The sequence below is a fragment of the Orbicella franksi genome, chromosome 6 (genome assembly GCF_964199315.1).
Source record: "Orbicella franksi chromosome 6, jaOrbFran1.1, whole genome shotgun sequence".
NCBI classification, from domain to species: domain Eukaryota; kingdom Metazoa; phylum Cnidaria; class Anthozoa; order Scleractinia; family Merulinidae; genus Orbicella; species Orbicella franksi.
Window position 1 is genome coordinate 12,912,386 of NC_138150.1, and position 13,868 is coordinate 12,926,253.

At 39.8% G+C, this 13,868-nt stretch overlaps 2 protein-coding genes across 7 annotated transcripts in view; both read left to right on the forward strand.

Moving 5' to 3' along the window:
• The window catches only part of LOC145489634 (putative tRNA (uracil-O(2)-)-methyltransferase), a 157,989-nt gene that overhangs the window by 82,965 nt on the left and 61,156 nt on the right, over positions 1-13,868 (forward strand). For 5 of the 6 annotated variants that reach the window (XM_081468647.1, XM_081468648.1, XM_081468651.1 and 2 more), the window contains 3 exons: positions 6-112; positions 6,055-6,115; positions 12,496-12,618. In XM_081468647.1, the coding sequence (XP_081324773.1) occupies positions 6-112; positions 6,055-6,115; positions 12,496-12,618 (291 nt within the window). The remainder of the gene's footprint in view (positions 1-5; positions 113-6,054; positions 6,116-12,495; positions 12,619-13,868) is intronic. The other variant, XM_081468649.1, reaches the window with a different exon arrangement.
• On the forward strand, positions 2,841-4,108 carry LOC145489668 (uncharacterized). The gene has a single exon (XM_081468700.1). It carries the CDS (start codon positions 2,841-2,843, stop codon positions 3,873-3,875), a length of 1,035 nt encoding a protein of 344 aa, XP_081324826.1. The 3' UTR covers positions 3,876-4,108.

A 13,868-nucleotide genomic window follows, 5' to 3' on the forward strand; every position in this document is an offset into this window, starting at 1 on the left:
CGTAGGAAATGGCCATAGACCCCACAATATCAGGTCTATTTCCTGACATTGATTGGCTGATTGGAAATCATTCTGATGAGCTAACCCCTTGGATACCAGTAATGGCAGCTAGGTATGTCAACACTGTGTCGACTTATCTTGTTAGATGTTTACTGATATTTGTGCATAACATTTTACATCATGTTTTTACAATTATGTTACCTACAAATAAATACCATCATTACATCTTGTGGGTACCCCCGAGTTAATGAGATAAACTTTATAAATAAGATAAGTCTTGCTAAGCAAAAAAGTGCCCAATGCTTTAAAGCAGAGCTTGTTATGAGAGGATTTTCCATAGCTCAGTCATTCTTTGTGGATCGAAAATTCTAGAAAAACCAATAGTACTTAGTTCTTCCAATTAACAAGTAGGAATTTAATTCATTTTATTGAGTTGGAAAATAGTACTTTGAACTGACTGCCATCTCTTTGTACAGCAGTACATCTGTGCTTGATCATGTAGTAGTCAAACATTTAATTTGCATGTAGAAGCAAAAACAACCAGCTGAACATACGCTCTTAATGCAGTTTAATTAGTTCTATTCAAGAATTAATTTTACTAGCTGGTACTTAACTCAAATATTATCATTACAATTTCTGGAATATGTAGAAATTTAATTAAGTATCTCACTTTCAGTTTCTTGAGTTTGTTCTATCTTAATTTCAACCTGTGAATTTCAATCTTAACTCGCTATTTTTAATTTTGGAAACTTCTCAGTGTTGATTAGGATTCGCTATCTTAATTAATTTAAAAGTACTTTCCACTCATATTGTATGTGAGAAATTGCATTGTCATATTGTTAACACTTGTTGTGTAAAGGATGATATATTAGCAAGTGCATTTGTAAAGCTTTTCGATTACATCGATGATTACTTTGTTGATTTTATCGTGGAGTACAACCTAGATACTATAAACATATATTATTATTGATGAGTGTAGAATAAACTACTGTTGGACCAAGTTATACCTCTTCCTTGATGTCCAAATTAGAGAAGACCATTGAAGTAGATCCTCTTCTACCAGGAAATCATGATGAATTTCCATTCCCACAGGCAAAGCAGTGCTCTCCAGAGTTAGATTCCCCAAGTTTTCAGTTCAAATGTTCATTCAGTCAGAAATATACAGTCCCAAGGGAAAAACTGGTCGTCCCAGTGGTTGTCAGGGAAAAACGTATCTTCACAGTTCAATGGTCTTCTCAAGGAAGAGACATAACTTGGTCCAACAGTAGTTTATTCTGCTCTCGTCAATACTAATCGTTGATGTTATCGTTAATGTAATTGTCAAGCTTTACAAATGCACTTTCTTAATATATATCTTTGTTTACACAACAAGTGTTTACAATATGATGATGCAATTTTTAACATACAATACAAGTGAAAAGTACTTTAATTAAGATAGCAAATTCTAATCAATACTGCAAAGTTGAATATGTAGAAATTGAAATTTCTACATATTCCCAAAATTTTGGGACTTCCTGCTCAAAATATTTAATTCCCTTTTTCGGCGAGAGGGCACGGATGTTATTGTTAGATAATTGATAGAATCAAATATCAATAGCACGCATACTTGCTATATATCATGTGATTTTTCAGTTGCATTGTAGTTAGTCTGGTTAAAGGATCAGAGCATTATCTGCTGTAGTATAACCAAAATTTTCATTTAGAGTATAACCAAATTTTCATTATGTCAATTGCACAATCTCTTCGCACCGTGCCACGAGTTAATTACGCAGCCCTACACTCAGGCTCAGGGATGTTCACGCCAGAACAGGCCATGGTTAACAAGGCGCTGAACACCGAGACCATCCGTACATCTGTTGTTGGGCCCACTGCCACGGTGCAGGAAGACCCCTTGCCAGGTTCCTTTTCTGCATCGGCTGCTTCTCAGCTAGACGCCCTGACCTTAGAGACGAAGAACCTGCAACAGGAGGTTGAATTGGCAAAGTTAACTAGTCAACAACGGGATAAGGAGCACGAGAGGTTACGTGCGAGTCAGGTTGCTTTCTCCCCATCTGAGGATTCACAGCTAGACGCCCTAACATTGGAAGCTCAGCACCTTCAAAAAGAGATTCATCAGGCGCAACTAGTTCAACAGTAGGGCCAAAAGGAGCGTGAGGTGTTACGCTTGTGACAGGAGTTATCTGCCTTGCAACGCGACAATTCCGGTGCCGATCGACAACGGCCAGAGGTGAAGGCGACTCCCGCTCCATCTCTGGTTCTCGACGACCTTAGAAAAGCGAGTAACCTATCCAGGAAAGTGGACAAGAAGTTGTCGACTTTAGGGTTGACTGCTGTGGGGCCCGGCTCCAGTGCAGGAGAGGATGATGAGCATTCGTCAGATGGTGAAGAATTTTCCTGTCAGCAATGACCGTACACACAAGGGCGCTTTAGAATTCCCTGATGCGGTTACTCGGTATTTCGACAGTGAAATCGCTTGTGGTGCAGTGGCTGGTCCTTTTGACACTGTTCCATTTTCATCTGGCAAAATGGCACTTTCTCCTCTAAATTCCGTGCCTAAATCTGATCGTACGGAACGCCGAATCATTCTTGACCTTAGCTGACCTTTCGGTACCTCCATTAATGATGGCATTTCTTCGACCAAATACGATGGCATTCCTTTCCATTTGGTCTATCCTACTATTGACACTGTTGCTGCTTGTGTCGCTCGCCTTGGTCGTGGTTGTTATATTTATAAACGTGACTTGCATTGGGCTTATCGCCAGTTTCTGGTTGATCCTCGTGATTATCCTCTGCTAGGCTGTACTTGGCAGGGTCATCTCTACTTTGACACATTTTTACCTATGGGGCTCTGCTCCGCAGCTATGGCCTCTCAGCGCATCACATCTGCGGTGTGCTACATTTGTTCCGAGGCCGGTTTTACTGTTCTGAACTACGTGGATGATTTTATGGGCGTGGAGCCAGCTTCTCGGGCATGGAAGTCGTATTTTTATCTTGAAGATCTTTTGTCACGCTTGGGACTACACAAGTCCATTTCAAAAGCCGTCCCTCCAGCGCAGAAAGTTACTTGTTTGGGTGTTGAGGTCAACACTTTAGACATGACTTTATCAGTGGATTCTTCTCGGCTTGCCGCGCTACAGTCGCTACTTCAACTGTGGCTTACCAAGCGCATGTGTACTCAAAAGCAATTGCAGTCGCTAGTTGGTCATCTTATGTTCGTGTCAAAATGTGTGCGGCAAAGTCTGATTTTTGTGTCTCGTATTCTTGAACTTTTGCGGCGCTTGAAGGCACCTCACCATCATCTTCGCCTTACATCTGAGTTTAAGAAAGATCTTCATTGGTGGTTACGTTTTCTTCCACTTTATAACGGAGTTTCTCTTATTCCGACTTCACCATGGACATCACCAGATGCAGTTTTCTCCACGGACGCTTGTCTTTCAGGCTGTGGGGGTATTTCTTCCACGGCCTTCTTTCATTCTCCTTTCTCAGACAGCGTGCTACAGCATTGCAGTGCAATTCATCACTTAGAGCTTCTGGTTATTATGGTAGCTGTGCGTCTGTGGGGTCATCTCTGGTCCGGACAACGCATTCAAGTTTTTTGTGACAATGAGGCGGTAGTGACGGTTTTAATCTCAGGTCGCACCAAGGATCCAGTCTTGGCTCAGTGTTTGCGTGAGATCTGGTTTTCAACCGCTCAGGCTCATTTCGAGTTACGTGCAGTGCATTTAACCTCCAAGGACAATCGAGTTGCAGATTATCTGTCTCGTTGGCATCTTTCTGCTACTTACCGTGATTATCTTATTAACAATCATCTGCTTGAGGAATTAAAAGCTGAGCATTTGTCCCCCGACGTCTTTGATTTTGTGGCTAACCTTTAGCCTTGTGTTTCTTTTCAGTGGCTGAATTACACCGTCTGCGCAGACAACTCCAGTTTATTTGACATGCAGCTTACGCTGAAGGAACTCATAAAAATCACCAGACTCAGTGGAGAACATTTTTCTTGTTTTGTTTCTATTTTGAGTTTTTCCTCCCTTCTGGCCATGATAGACACTTCAGCTCTCTATGCTCAATTTCTGAGTCGTCCATTGACTCCACCATCTGTACGAAATTATGTTAGTACGGTTAAACTGTTGCATGTCATTACCGGGCATTCAATATCTCAATTTACTAGTTACGAATTACGTATCACCTTACGTGGATTAGAGCGTTTAGCCCAGCATGTTCTCTCTCATGCACCCCCCGTCACCCCGGCCATTCTTTGCAAGTTGGTGTCCCAGGTGAACCTCCAGGACCCTAGTCTTGTCTCCTATTGTGCTGCCTTTTTGTTCACCTTTTTTCTGCTGGCCAGGGTATCTAACATTGTTCCTAGGTCACGTAGCCGCATGCATGCTTCTTTTTGTCTAAGACGTTCCGATATTGTTTTTACCACAGATGGGTTGTTAGTTACTTTTCATTGCACTAAAACTATTCAGTTTGGGCGACAGCGCTTATCATTGCCCTTGTTATCGATGCTGGGTTCCCCCATTTGTCCAGTACATATGTTTTCCTTGATGTGTTCCCTGGTTCCTGCTCCTAGTGATTCCCCTGCATTTGTTTTTCCGGGGGCCGGGGGAAAATTAGTCCCGATTGTTAAGTCTCAATTTGTCTCAGTCTTTTGTGACTTGTTGCGACGCGCGGAGATCCCTGACTCTGATCGTTTTCCCGGTCATTCTTTCCATCGTGGTGCTGCTTCATGGGCGTTTCATTTAGGGGTTCCTGGGGAGATCATTCAGGTTTACGGCGACTAGGGGTCCAATGCTTATAAATCATATTTAGAATTTTCCTTTTCCGCCAAGCTTCAGCTTGCATAGCGTATGCATCTCGCCCTCTCTCCTTAGTTTTTTTTCTTTTTTTTTTTTCTTTCTTCGGTTCCTTTTTGGGTGTTTGGCAGTCAGAGAGGTTTATTTGTTAGTTATATTGTACTTGTAGGTTTTATTCAAATAAACTTCTCTCGTATGCCAAAAACGATCTCTGTTATTGTGTTATTCTTATAGCATTACACATTGGGAATTCGTCCATTTTGGGACTTCCGGCTCAAAATATTTAATTCCCTTTTTCAGCGAGAGGGCGCGGATGTTATTGTTAGATAATTGATAGTATCGAGTATCAATAGCACACATACTTGTTATATATTGCGTGATTTTTCAGTTGCATTGTAGTTTGTCTTGTTAAAGGATCAGAGCATTATCTGCTGTAGTATAACCAAAATTTTCATTTACCCAGCCCACCCTCCCGTGGGTCAGAGAGGTTTATTTGTTAGTTATATTGTACTTGTAGGTTTTATTCAATAAACTTCTCTTTTATGCCAAAAACGAACCGTGTTATTGCGTTATTCTTATCGCATTACACATCGGGAATTATAATGTTTGAGTAGTGCCAGTAAGGAGAATTAACTCTTGAATAGAACTACATGTAATTAAATTGTGTTAAGAGTGTATGTTCAGCTGGTTGTTTTTGCAGTTATGAATAAGAACTCAAGAAATTGAAGACCTAGGATGTTTGACTACTACATTGTAAATTTAACTGCAGCTATGATCAGGCACAGAGGCACCGGTGTACAAAGAGATGGCAATGTTCAAAGTACTATTTTCCAACACAATAACATGAAATTCCTGCTTGTTAATTGGAAGAACTACTATTGGTTTTTCTGGAATTTTGAATCAACAAAGAATGATTGCACTACGGAAAATCTTCTCATAACAATACATAAGTTAGTTGTAATTCTGAGTTTATTCTATCTTACTATTTTGTAGATGGTTTGTGGAAAATTGTTACTTGCATTAAGAAAATAAAATTTGATTTTTCAGACATAAAACCCCGGCTCGTCTCGTCTCACAGCTTCGCCACGTGCCTCCTGGCCCAAAAACAAGAGCCTGCTCGCAGGATTCCTTATAAACATGTATAAACAGCGGCATCCATTAATGAGTCATTAATCTGGCACTGATTAGCTCCTTTGATCCAGTGACCTTAGTGTGAAAAATGTTCAATTAATTTTGTTTCGTTTGTTTGTTTTTGCAGGTCATCATGCACAGCACGTTATTTTGTGCTTCCATGTTGTTTGTTTGACTTTAACTGCAAGGTACTAACTTTTGTTTTTGTCAGCTTTATTAATTCAATAGCCTTTGTTTTGACCCTTGGAGACTTCATGCTACAATGAGGATGCTTGGTGAGCCTTACTTTTGACTCACACTCCAAATCTGAACAAAAATTACATAGGAAAATCTTCCTTACAAGACTTAGTAAAGTTTGTTTCATTAATGTATAATTATGGTAAAGGCTGGTTTTCACTAGCGCATAACCTGATGATATGCATAAGGCGACATTAACACAGTAGAGCGTTGCTAAGTACCACCCTTTATTAGAAGAATTTCCTAACAAAAGGCACTAATTATTGTCAACATTTTACTGCGTCTGCATATGTCGGCTTTTGCTTATGCTTATGCTTATGCACCAGTGAAAGCCAGGCTTAAAATACAGTCTTTTCCATTATGTTACGATGTTGTCTAACCTTTATTATGGTACCCGCACGTTATTTTGACTCTTGCAAGGGATTGAAAACGAGAACAGGTGAAACTAGAGAAAAAGTGCGACTAAAACAGTTGATTACGAACACTGGTACAAGATTTGTGTGAGGAGAGGGAAAAATCAATTGATGCAAGGCAACTGGTCGGTGATAGCGCAGATATGACCATTTGTTGCCATTTATAGTTGATTTTCAGATAAGTTTTCATTCTTTTCTTGTTCAAAATGTTGGAAGAGCACTTGATTGTTTCAGAGGAAGCGATGCCTCATTCTTAAGAGGCGCCCTCTGTAAATTTCAACTATGGCCATTTGGACCAGAAAAAATCAGATTCCTCAAACTTTCTCAGTTGAATGGTCTAGATAAGTGATTCACAAAAATATAACTTTCAGTTCAATTTGATTCGTATTTTAGCGCTGGGGCCACCATCTTGGTTTTGCCCCTCTGAGAGGGTTTTCGACAGTGGCCATTTTAGGGCACATTTTTAACAATTTGCCATACAAAGAAAACGATATAAATCCGGGTAAAAACCCTTTCTTCGAGACAAGCAAATGTTTCTTGTTACATTGAGAGGCTGTTTTGGCAATTTGATCATCAGCTGATTTTTCTACAGAATTTTAAATTTCTTCCCTTTCGGACTACTCATGAAGCGCCATAAAAAAGGCGAAGTTTAAAGGAAAATATCGCCAAAAGTACATCACTTGAGATCCCAAAACTACCCTCCACTTAAAGAGTAATGTCTCACCTGTAAAAACATGCAATAAAATTTTGGGGCAGTTAAAACTGTAAAATGTCAGAAGAAGTAGTTTAAGCTGTGCTTTTGTCAACAAAGACCGCCGTCCTAATTAGCATAATAACGTGAAAATAACGATGCACAGAGAAAATAATGATATATTCCACTTACCTCGTGACATGTCTACAACTGGATATTCCATGATGCCTCATGTTATATTTCCAGTATGTTTCAGCGACATTTTTGGTGATTAGTGTACGAAATCACTCTCAGACATCGCCACAGTTAAGCAGATTTCAACTCTCCGAAGCCCGCTTCATGACATCTATCGATATTATTTATCTTTCGTCTTCTAAGCCGCCGTTTACCAGAAGTTTAACAATTTGCTAAGATCCTAACTGACCCAGAACTCTGTTAGCAGCCTTTAAAATCCTCCTCTTAATCAAGGATTCTCATCAAGAACTCGTTTAAGGTCAGTTCTGTTTTGATCTGTTGTGCACCTGCCATTATTCCACAGATTGCATTACTTTTGACAAATGCACATTCCAACGGGTAGGGGTAGGGTGGGTAGGAAGTGAAAATGCAACCATCATTGAAGCCATTTTACGCATTTCTGTGGCTAAACTAGTAACTGGCTTTCCCAGAATGATTTGAACATGAGCTTCTGCTTGCAGGCATTCTCTAGGTTATTTTTGCAGGGTAGGTGGGGGGGACGTCGTGTATTAAAAAAGAAGAAAGAAAGAAAAAAAGAAAACGATAAACAGTAGCAGGTCAAAAGATTATGATCTGTGTATCTTGATCAGCTTTATCAGTTCATCAGTGAGGCTCTATTAGGGGTTTTCAGGATACTGGATATTTGGGTAAAAAATTAATAGGATGCAAGAAATTTAGGGCAAAATTAATGGGGTAGAGCATGTTTAGATCAGATAAAGCAGGACAGTTGTATCTTTCGCTGCCAGAAGTGCCATCAAATTTTGCAAAAGACAACAGACTGACAAATAGTGCGCGGGAAGTAATGGTAAGCGACGTTTTATTGAAACTCCTTACATTTTCTTAGCCATTTCACTTTTGCATCAGAAAAGAAAATGCTCAGAAAATTACTGAAGGGCAGTTAAGGACGGTGCCTTCTTTTTTGTGGGCACACGGTCTGTGCATTACATAAGGCATGGTTTAAACGCCAGGCGCGCGCTTGGGTTGGAACTAGTGACGTAATTAACTACCCTACCAAGCATGCATTCTCGTCCCCAGAGCCCACAATCCTTCTAACCTGCTGCAGGGATTGAGAGCTCTGGGCTGGTCCAACACCGGAGGTCAGCGATTCACGGACTTCCCGTCAAATCTGGCAAATCTGATTCGCTGAGAATACGAAAGGAATACTCTGTGTATGCTCAGAAAATCAGGTCTGGCCAGAACTCTCGATTCCTGCCGCAGGCCAGAAGGATCGTGGGCTCTGGGGACAAGAATGATCAGGCGTGCGACTTTAAAAAAAATCCTATTGTGGCCGCAACAAATTTCACACTAAAATTACGAGCCTGTGCTAAAACCGGGATTACCAGAAAAGCAGCATATCGCTAGGCACTAACTGTGAACGGCTTCCAGCTGAAAAGCTAGCTTTTATCGTATCCGTAGAAAAAATCATACTGAAATTCAACTGTACATAGCATAATGCACGCGCAAAACAACTGCGAGAGACATCAATGTTTAACTTACTTGGGAAGTAACAGGAAAAAAAAGGATGAAACAACTCATTTAACTTTTGAAAAAGGGGTGATTACAGCTACATTTTATGGTATGCATTGGAAGTGGCAAGCTTATTCAACAATGCATTAGTTTTTGGCTGTGAGGAAAAGTTATGTAGACTGTATTTTAGCTAAGCCAGAGGAGTGCTCTCCAGGAACACTCAAAGCGCCATTGCAACGATTCTGTTATTAAATACATATCAAAAGTGGTTTTTATGTTACCACTTACCACGTAGTTTAAAGATGTTTTTTTAATATGTTAAGTTTTCTGCATGTAAAGGCGAACCTTAAGAGAATCTGTGAAGAAATATCTTTACCTTTCTTTCAGAAAAATACTACCGTCAGCAGTAGCTAATTATCTCGGAAAAATTAATGTTTACCCCAAGTTTTCTTTGTGGATTCTAATAACCCTGGCTAAGATCTACTTTTTCCACGTTTTCTTAATCTGGCGAAAACACGTTTGTATTTCATAGCCACCATTCGTTATTAGCCTGAGGCTCCCCACAGCCACTAATGTCGTTCAGTTCTGTGATGGAGCTTAGCTTCATGTCTGCACAAGACTCGTTTTCAACCCTATGCAGGGCGCTTTAAAATACCCGCATCTATCAAGCAAAGCACTAATGTTGACGCTTAGCTTTTTAAAGACATTATAGATGCATTCAAGGCACACAAGTTGAATGAGTTATAAGCAATTGGATGAGTTAACTGACACTTGTCAAAAATATCTGCAGCTTGATTCTCAGCGGCTGTTGTGTCTTGTTGGAGGACCTTCTCCTGTCTGTTTCTGAGCTTTGAAACCATTCGTGAGAGGAAGGGTTAAACGTGGCAAGGAGTCAGGAACTCATCACAGGTGAACCGCCTAATTCTGGCCTCATCTTTTGAGCGCCTCATCTTTTGTGCTACAGTAATTGCTTCGACTTTTATGGCCGTCTCCTGACCCGAGAAAAACTTTTCTTTAAGGTAGTTTTTTTTTTTGTTTTTCATTGAAACGGGTGGCCTTTTTCGTCACTTTCAGGGCCCAGCCTTTAGGTTTAATTTCTTCAGCAGGGACTGGCAGAGTAGAATTTGCTAGGACAGGGTGAACACCACGAATGTCGCTATATCATATTTTGGCCTTGTCAAATAGGGTTTCCCTTTCAGGAACAAGTCAACATGAACCGTACTGTAAATTGTTCTTCAGTACTTTTCTGAGCATTTCCTTATCTGAGGCAAAAGTGGAACCACTTAGAAAAAGGAGTTTCAATAAAATACCGCTTATCACTACTTCTTGCGCACTTCTTGTCAGTGTGTTGCCTTTCGCAGCATTTGATGGCATTTCAGGCAGCGAAAGACACAAGTATAATGCTGAACAAAAAAAAACAAGTAAGAAGCTTTTCATTGGAGTTCTATCCGTATTCTATTTTTAGTAAATGAAAATTCTCGTCAAAAACTAATGGCTGTCCCGTTTTTATCTATCTATTCAGTGTAACAAGTGTGGGCTTTGAAATCACTAACAAGGAGCTGCGTTACCTAACCTCAAAACCCCTAAAATCTGATACAAAACTTTCATATTCCACCGTGATATAAGTACTAAGAGTCCAGACTAAATGCTTATAGCAGTTGACTTACTTTTATTTTATCCTACATAGCAGACCATTGTTGAGGCCCCATAGTGGGAGGGACGGGGGGTGTTGGTGTATCCCTTAAACTATTTATTTTTGTCCTAAATATCTTGTATCTTGTTAAATCCAGCTCAATGATTTCCTACTCAATTAATGCCCTGTTTTATCTGAACTAAACATGCTCTACCCCATTAATATTTCCACTAAATTTCTTGCATCCTATTAACTTTTTACCCAAATATCCAGTATCCTGAAAACCCCTAATAGAGCCTCACTGATGAACTGATAAAGCTGATCAAGATACACAGATCATAATCTTTTGACCTGATACTGTCTATCGTTTTCTTTTTTTCTTTCTTTCTTTCTTTTTTTTTTTTTAATACACGACCCCCCCCCCCCCCCCTCCTACCTAACCTGCAAAAAATTAATAACCTAGAAAATGCCTGCAAGCAGAAGCTCATGTTCAAATCATTCTGGGAAAGCCAGTTACTAGTTTAGCCACAGAAATGCGTAAAATGGCTTTAATGTCGGTTGCATTTTCACTTCCTACCCACCCTACCCCTACCCGTTGGAATGTGCATTTGTCAAATGTAACGCAATCTGTGGAATAATGGCGGGTGCACAACAGATCAAAACAGAACTGACCTTAAACGAGTTCTTGATGAGAATCCTCGATTAAGAGGAGGATTTTAAAGGCTGCTAACAGAGTTCTGGGTCAGTTAGGATCTCAGCAAATTGTTAAATTTCTTGTAAACGGCGGCTTACGAGATGAAAGATAAATAATATTGATAGATGTCATGAAGCGGGCTTCGGAGAGTTGAAATCTGCTTAACTGTGGCGATGTCTGAGAGTGATTTCATACACTAATCACCGAAAATGTGGCTGAAGCATGCTGGAAATATAACATGAGGCATCGTGGAACATCCAGTTGTAGACATGTCGCAAGGTAAGTGGAATATATCATTATTTTCTCTGTGCATAGTTATTTTCACGTTATTATGCTAATTAGGATGGCGATCTTTGTTGACAAAAGCACAGCTTAAACTTCTTCTTCTGACATTTTACAGTTTTAACTGCCCCAAAATTTTATTGCATGTTTTTACAGGTGAGACATTACTCTTTAAGTGGAGGGTAGTTTTGGGATCTCAAGTGATGTACTTTTGGCGATATTTTCCTTTAAACTTCGCCTTTTTTATGGCGCTTCATGAGTAGTCCGAAAGGGAAGAAATTTAAAATTCTGTAAACAAAATCAGGTGATGATCAAATTGCCAAAACAGCCTCTCAATGTAACAAGAAACATTTGCTTGTCTCAAATAAAGGGTTTTTACCCGGATTTATATCGTTTTCTTTGTATGGCAAATTGTCAAAAATGTACCCTAAAATGGCCGCTGAAAGCCCTCTCAGAGGGGCAAAACCAAGATGGTGGCCCCAGCGCTAAAATACGAATCGAATTGAACTGTAAGTTATATTTTTGTGAATCACTTATCTAGGCCATTCAACTGAGAAAGTTTGAGGAATCTGATTTTTTCTGGTCCAAATGGCCATAGTTGAAATTTATAGAGGGCCCCTCTTAATATTTCTGTACATCGCTATGGATTTCTGAAGGATATATATAATGCTCAAACATATAGGTTAAGGTTCTTTTGATTCAGCTGGCCAGATGTGATAGTGCGCTAACACAAAGCAATCAAGGTTTCTGTCAGTCCAAATTTAGCAAGGGGCAAAGCCCAAGCTGACAAAAAGAGTCAATAGAAATTGGGAGTAAACAAGGAAGGGACCCTAGTGACTACATCCTTTGTGTCATTGATGTACAATGCACTATGCAGGACCATAGTTATTTTCAATTGTCCTATTTTTAATTTTAAGTTTATCAGAAAAAACAGTAAGGTGACCCAGTATAGAGGATACCTGGATTTTGTGCACGAAGTGGGAGAAACATGTGGCTTTCAGGTAGAAGAGGACTCTCTGAGGATTCCATCAACCAAAAGGGTAAATGTATTTTCTTATTACAAGCGCCGTTAGTTTCTATATAAGTTAGTATTTAAGAGGCGCCCTCTGTAATTTTCAACTATGGCCATTTGGACCAGAAAAAATCAAATTCCTCAAACTTTCTCAGATGAATGGTCTAGATAAGTGATTCACAAAAATATAACTTTCAGTTCAATTCGATTTGTATTTTAGCGCTGGGGCCACCATCTTGGTTTTGCCCCTCTGAGTCAGGGCTTCCAGCGGCCATTTTAGGGCACATTTTTAACAATTTGCCATACAAAGAAAACAATCTAAATCCGGGTAAAAACCCTTTATTCGAGACAAGCAAATGTTTTTTGTTACATTGAGAGGCTGTTTTGGCAATTTGATCATCAGCTGATTTTTCTACAGAATTTTAAATTTCTTCCCTTTCGGACTACTCATGAAGCGCCATAAAAAAGGCAAAGCTTAAAGGAAAATATCGCCAAAAGTACATCACTTGAGATCCCAAAACTACCCTCTGCTTAAAGAGCAATGTCTCGCCTGTAAAAACATGCAATAAAATTTTGGGGCAGTTAAAACTGTAAAATGTCAGAAGAAGAAGTTTAAGCTGTGCTTTTGTCAACAAAGACCGCCGTCCTAATTAGCATAATAACGTGAAAATAACGATGCACAGAGAAAATAATGATATATTCCACTTACCTTGCGACATGTCAACAACTGGATATTCCGTGATGCCTCATGTTATATTTCCAGTATGTTTCAGCCACATTTTTGGTGATTAGTGTACGAAATCACTCTCAGACATCACCACGGTTAAGCAGATTTCAAATCTCCGAAGCTTGCTTCATAATATCTATCAATATTATTTGTCTTTCACCTCATAGGCCGCCGTTTACAAGAAGTTTAACAATTTGCTGAGATCCTAACTGACCCAGAACTCTGTTAGCAACCTTTAAAATCCTCCTCTTAATTGAGGATTCTCATCAAGAACTCGTTTAAGGTCAGTTCTGTTTTGATCTGTTGTGCACCCGCCATTATTCCACAGATTGCGTTACATTTGACAAATGCACATTCCAACGGGTAGGGGTAGGGTGGGTAGGAAGTGAAAATGTAACCGACATTAAAGCCATTTTACGCATTTCTGTGGCTAAACTAGTTACTGGCTTTCCCAGAATGATTTGAACATGAGCTTCTGCTTGCAGGTATTTTCTAGTTTATTTTTGCAGGGTAGGGCGGGGGGGGGGGGGGGGTCGTGTATTAAAAAAAAA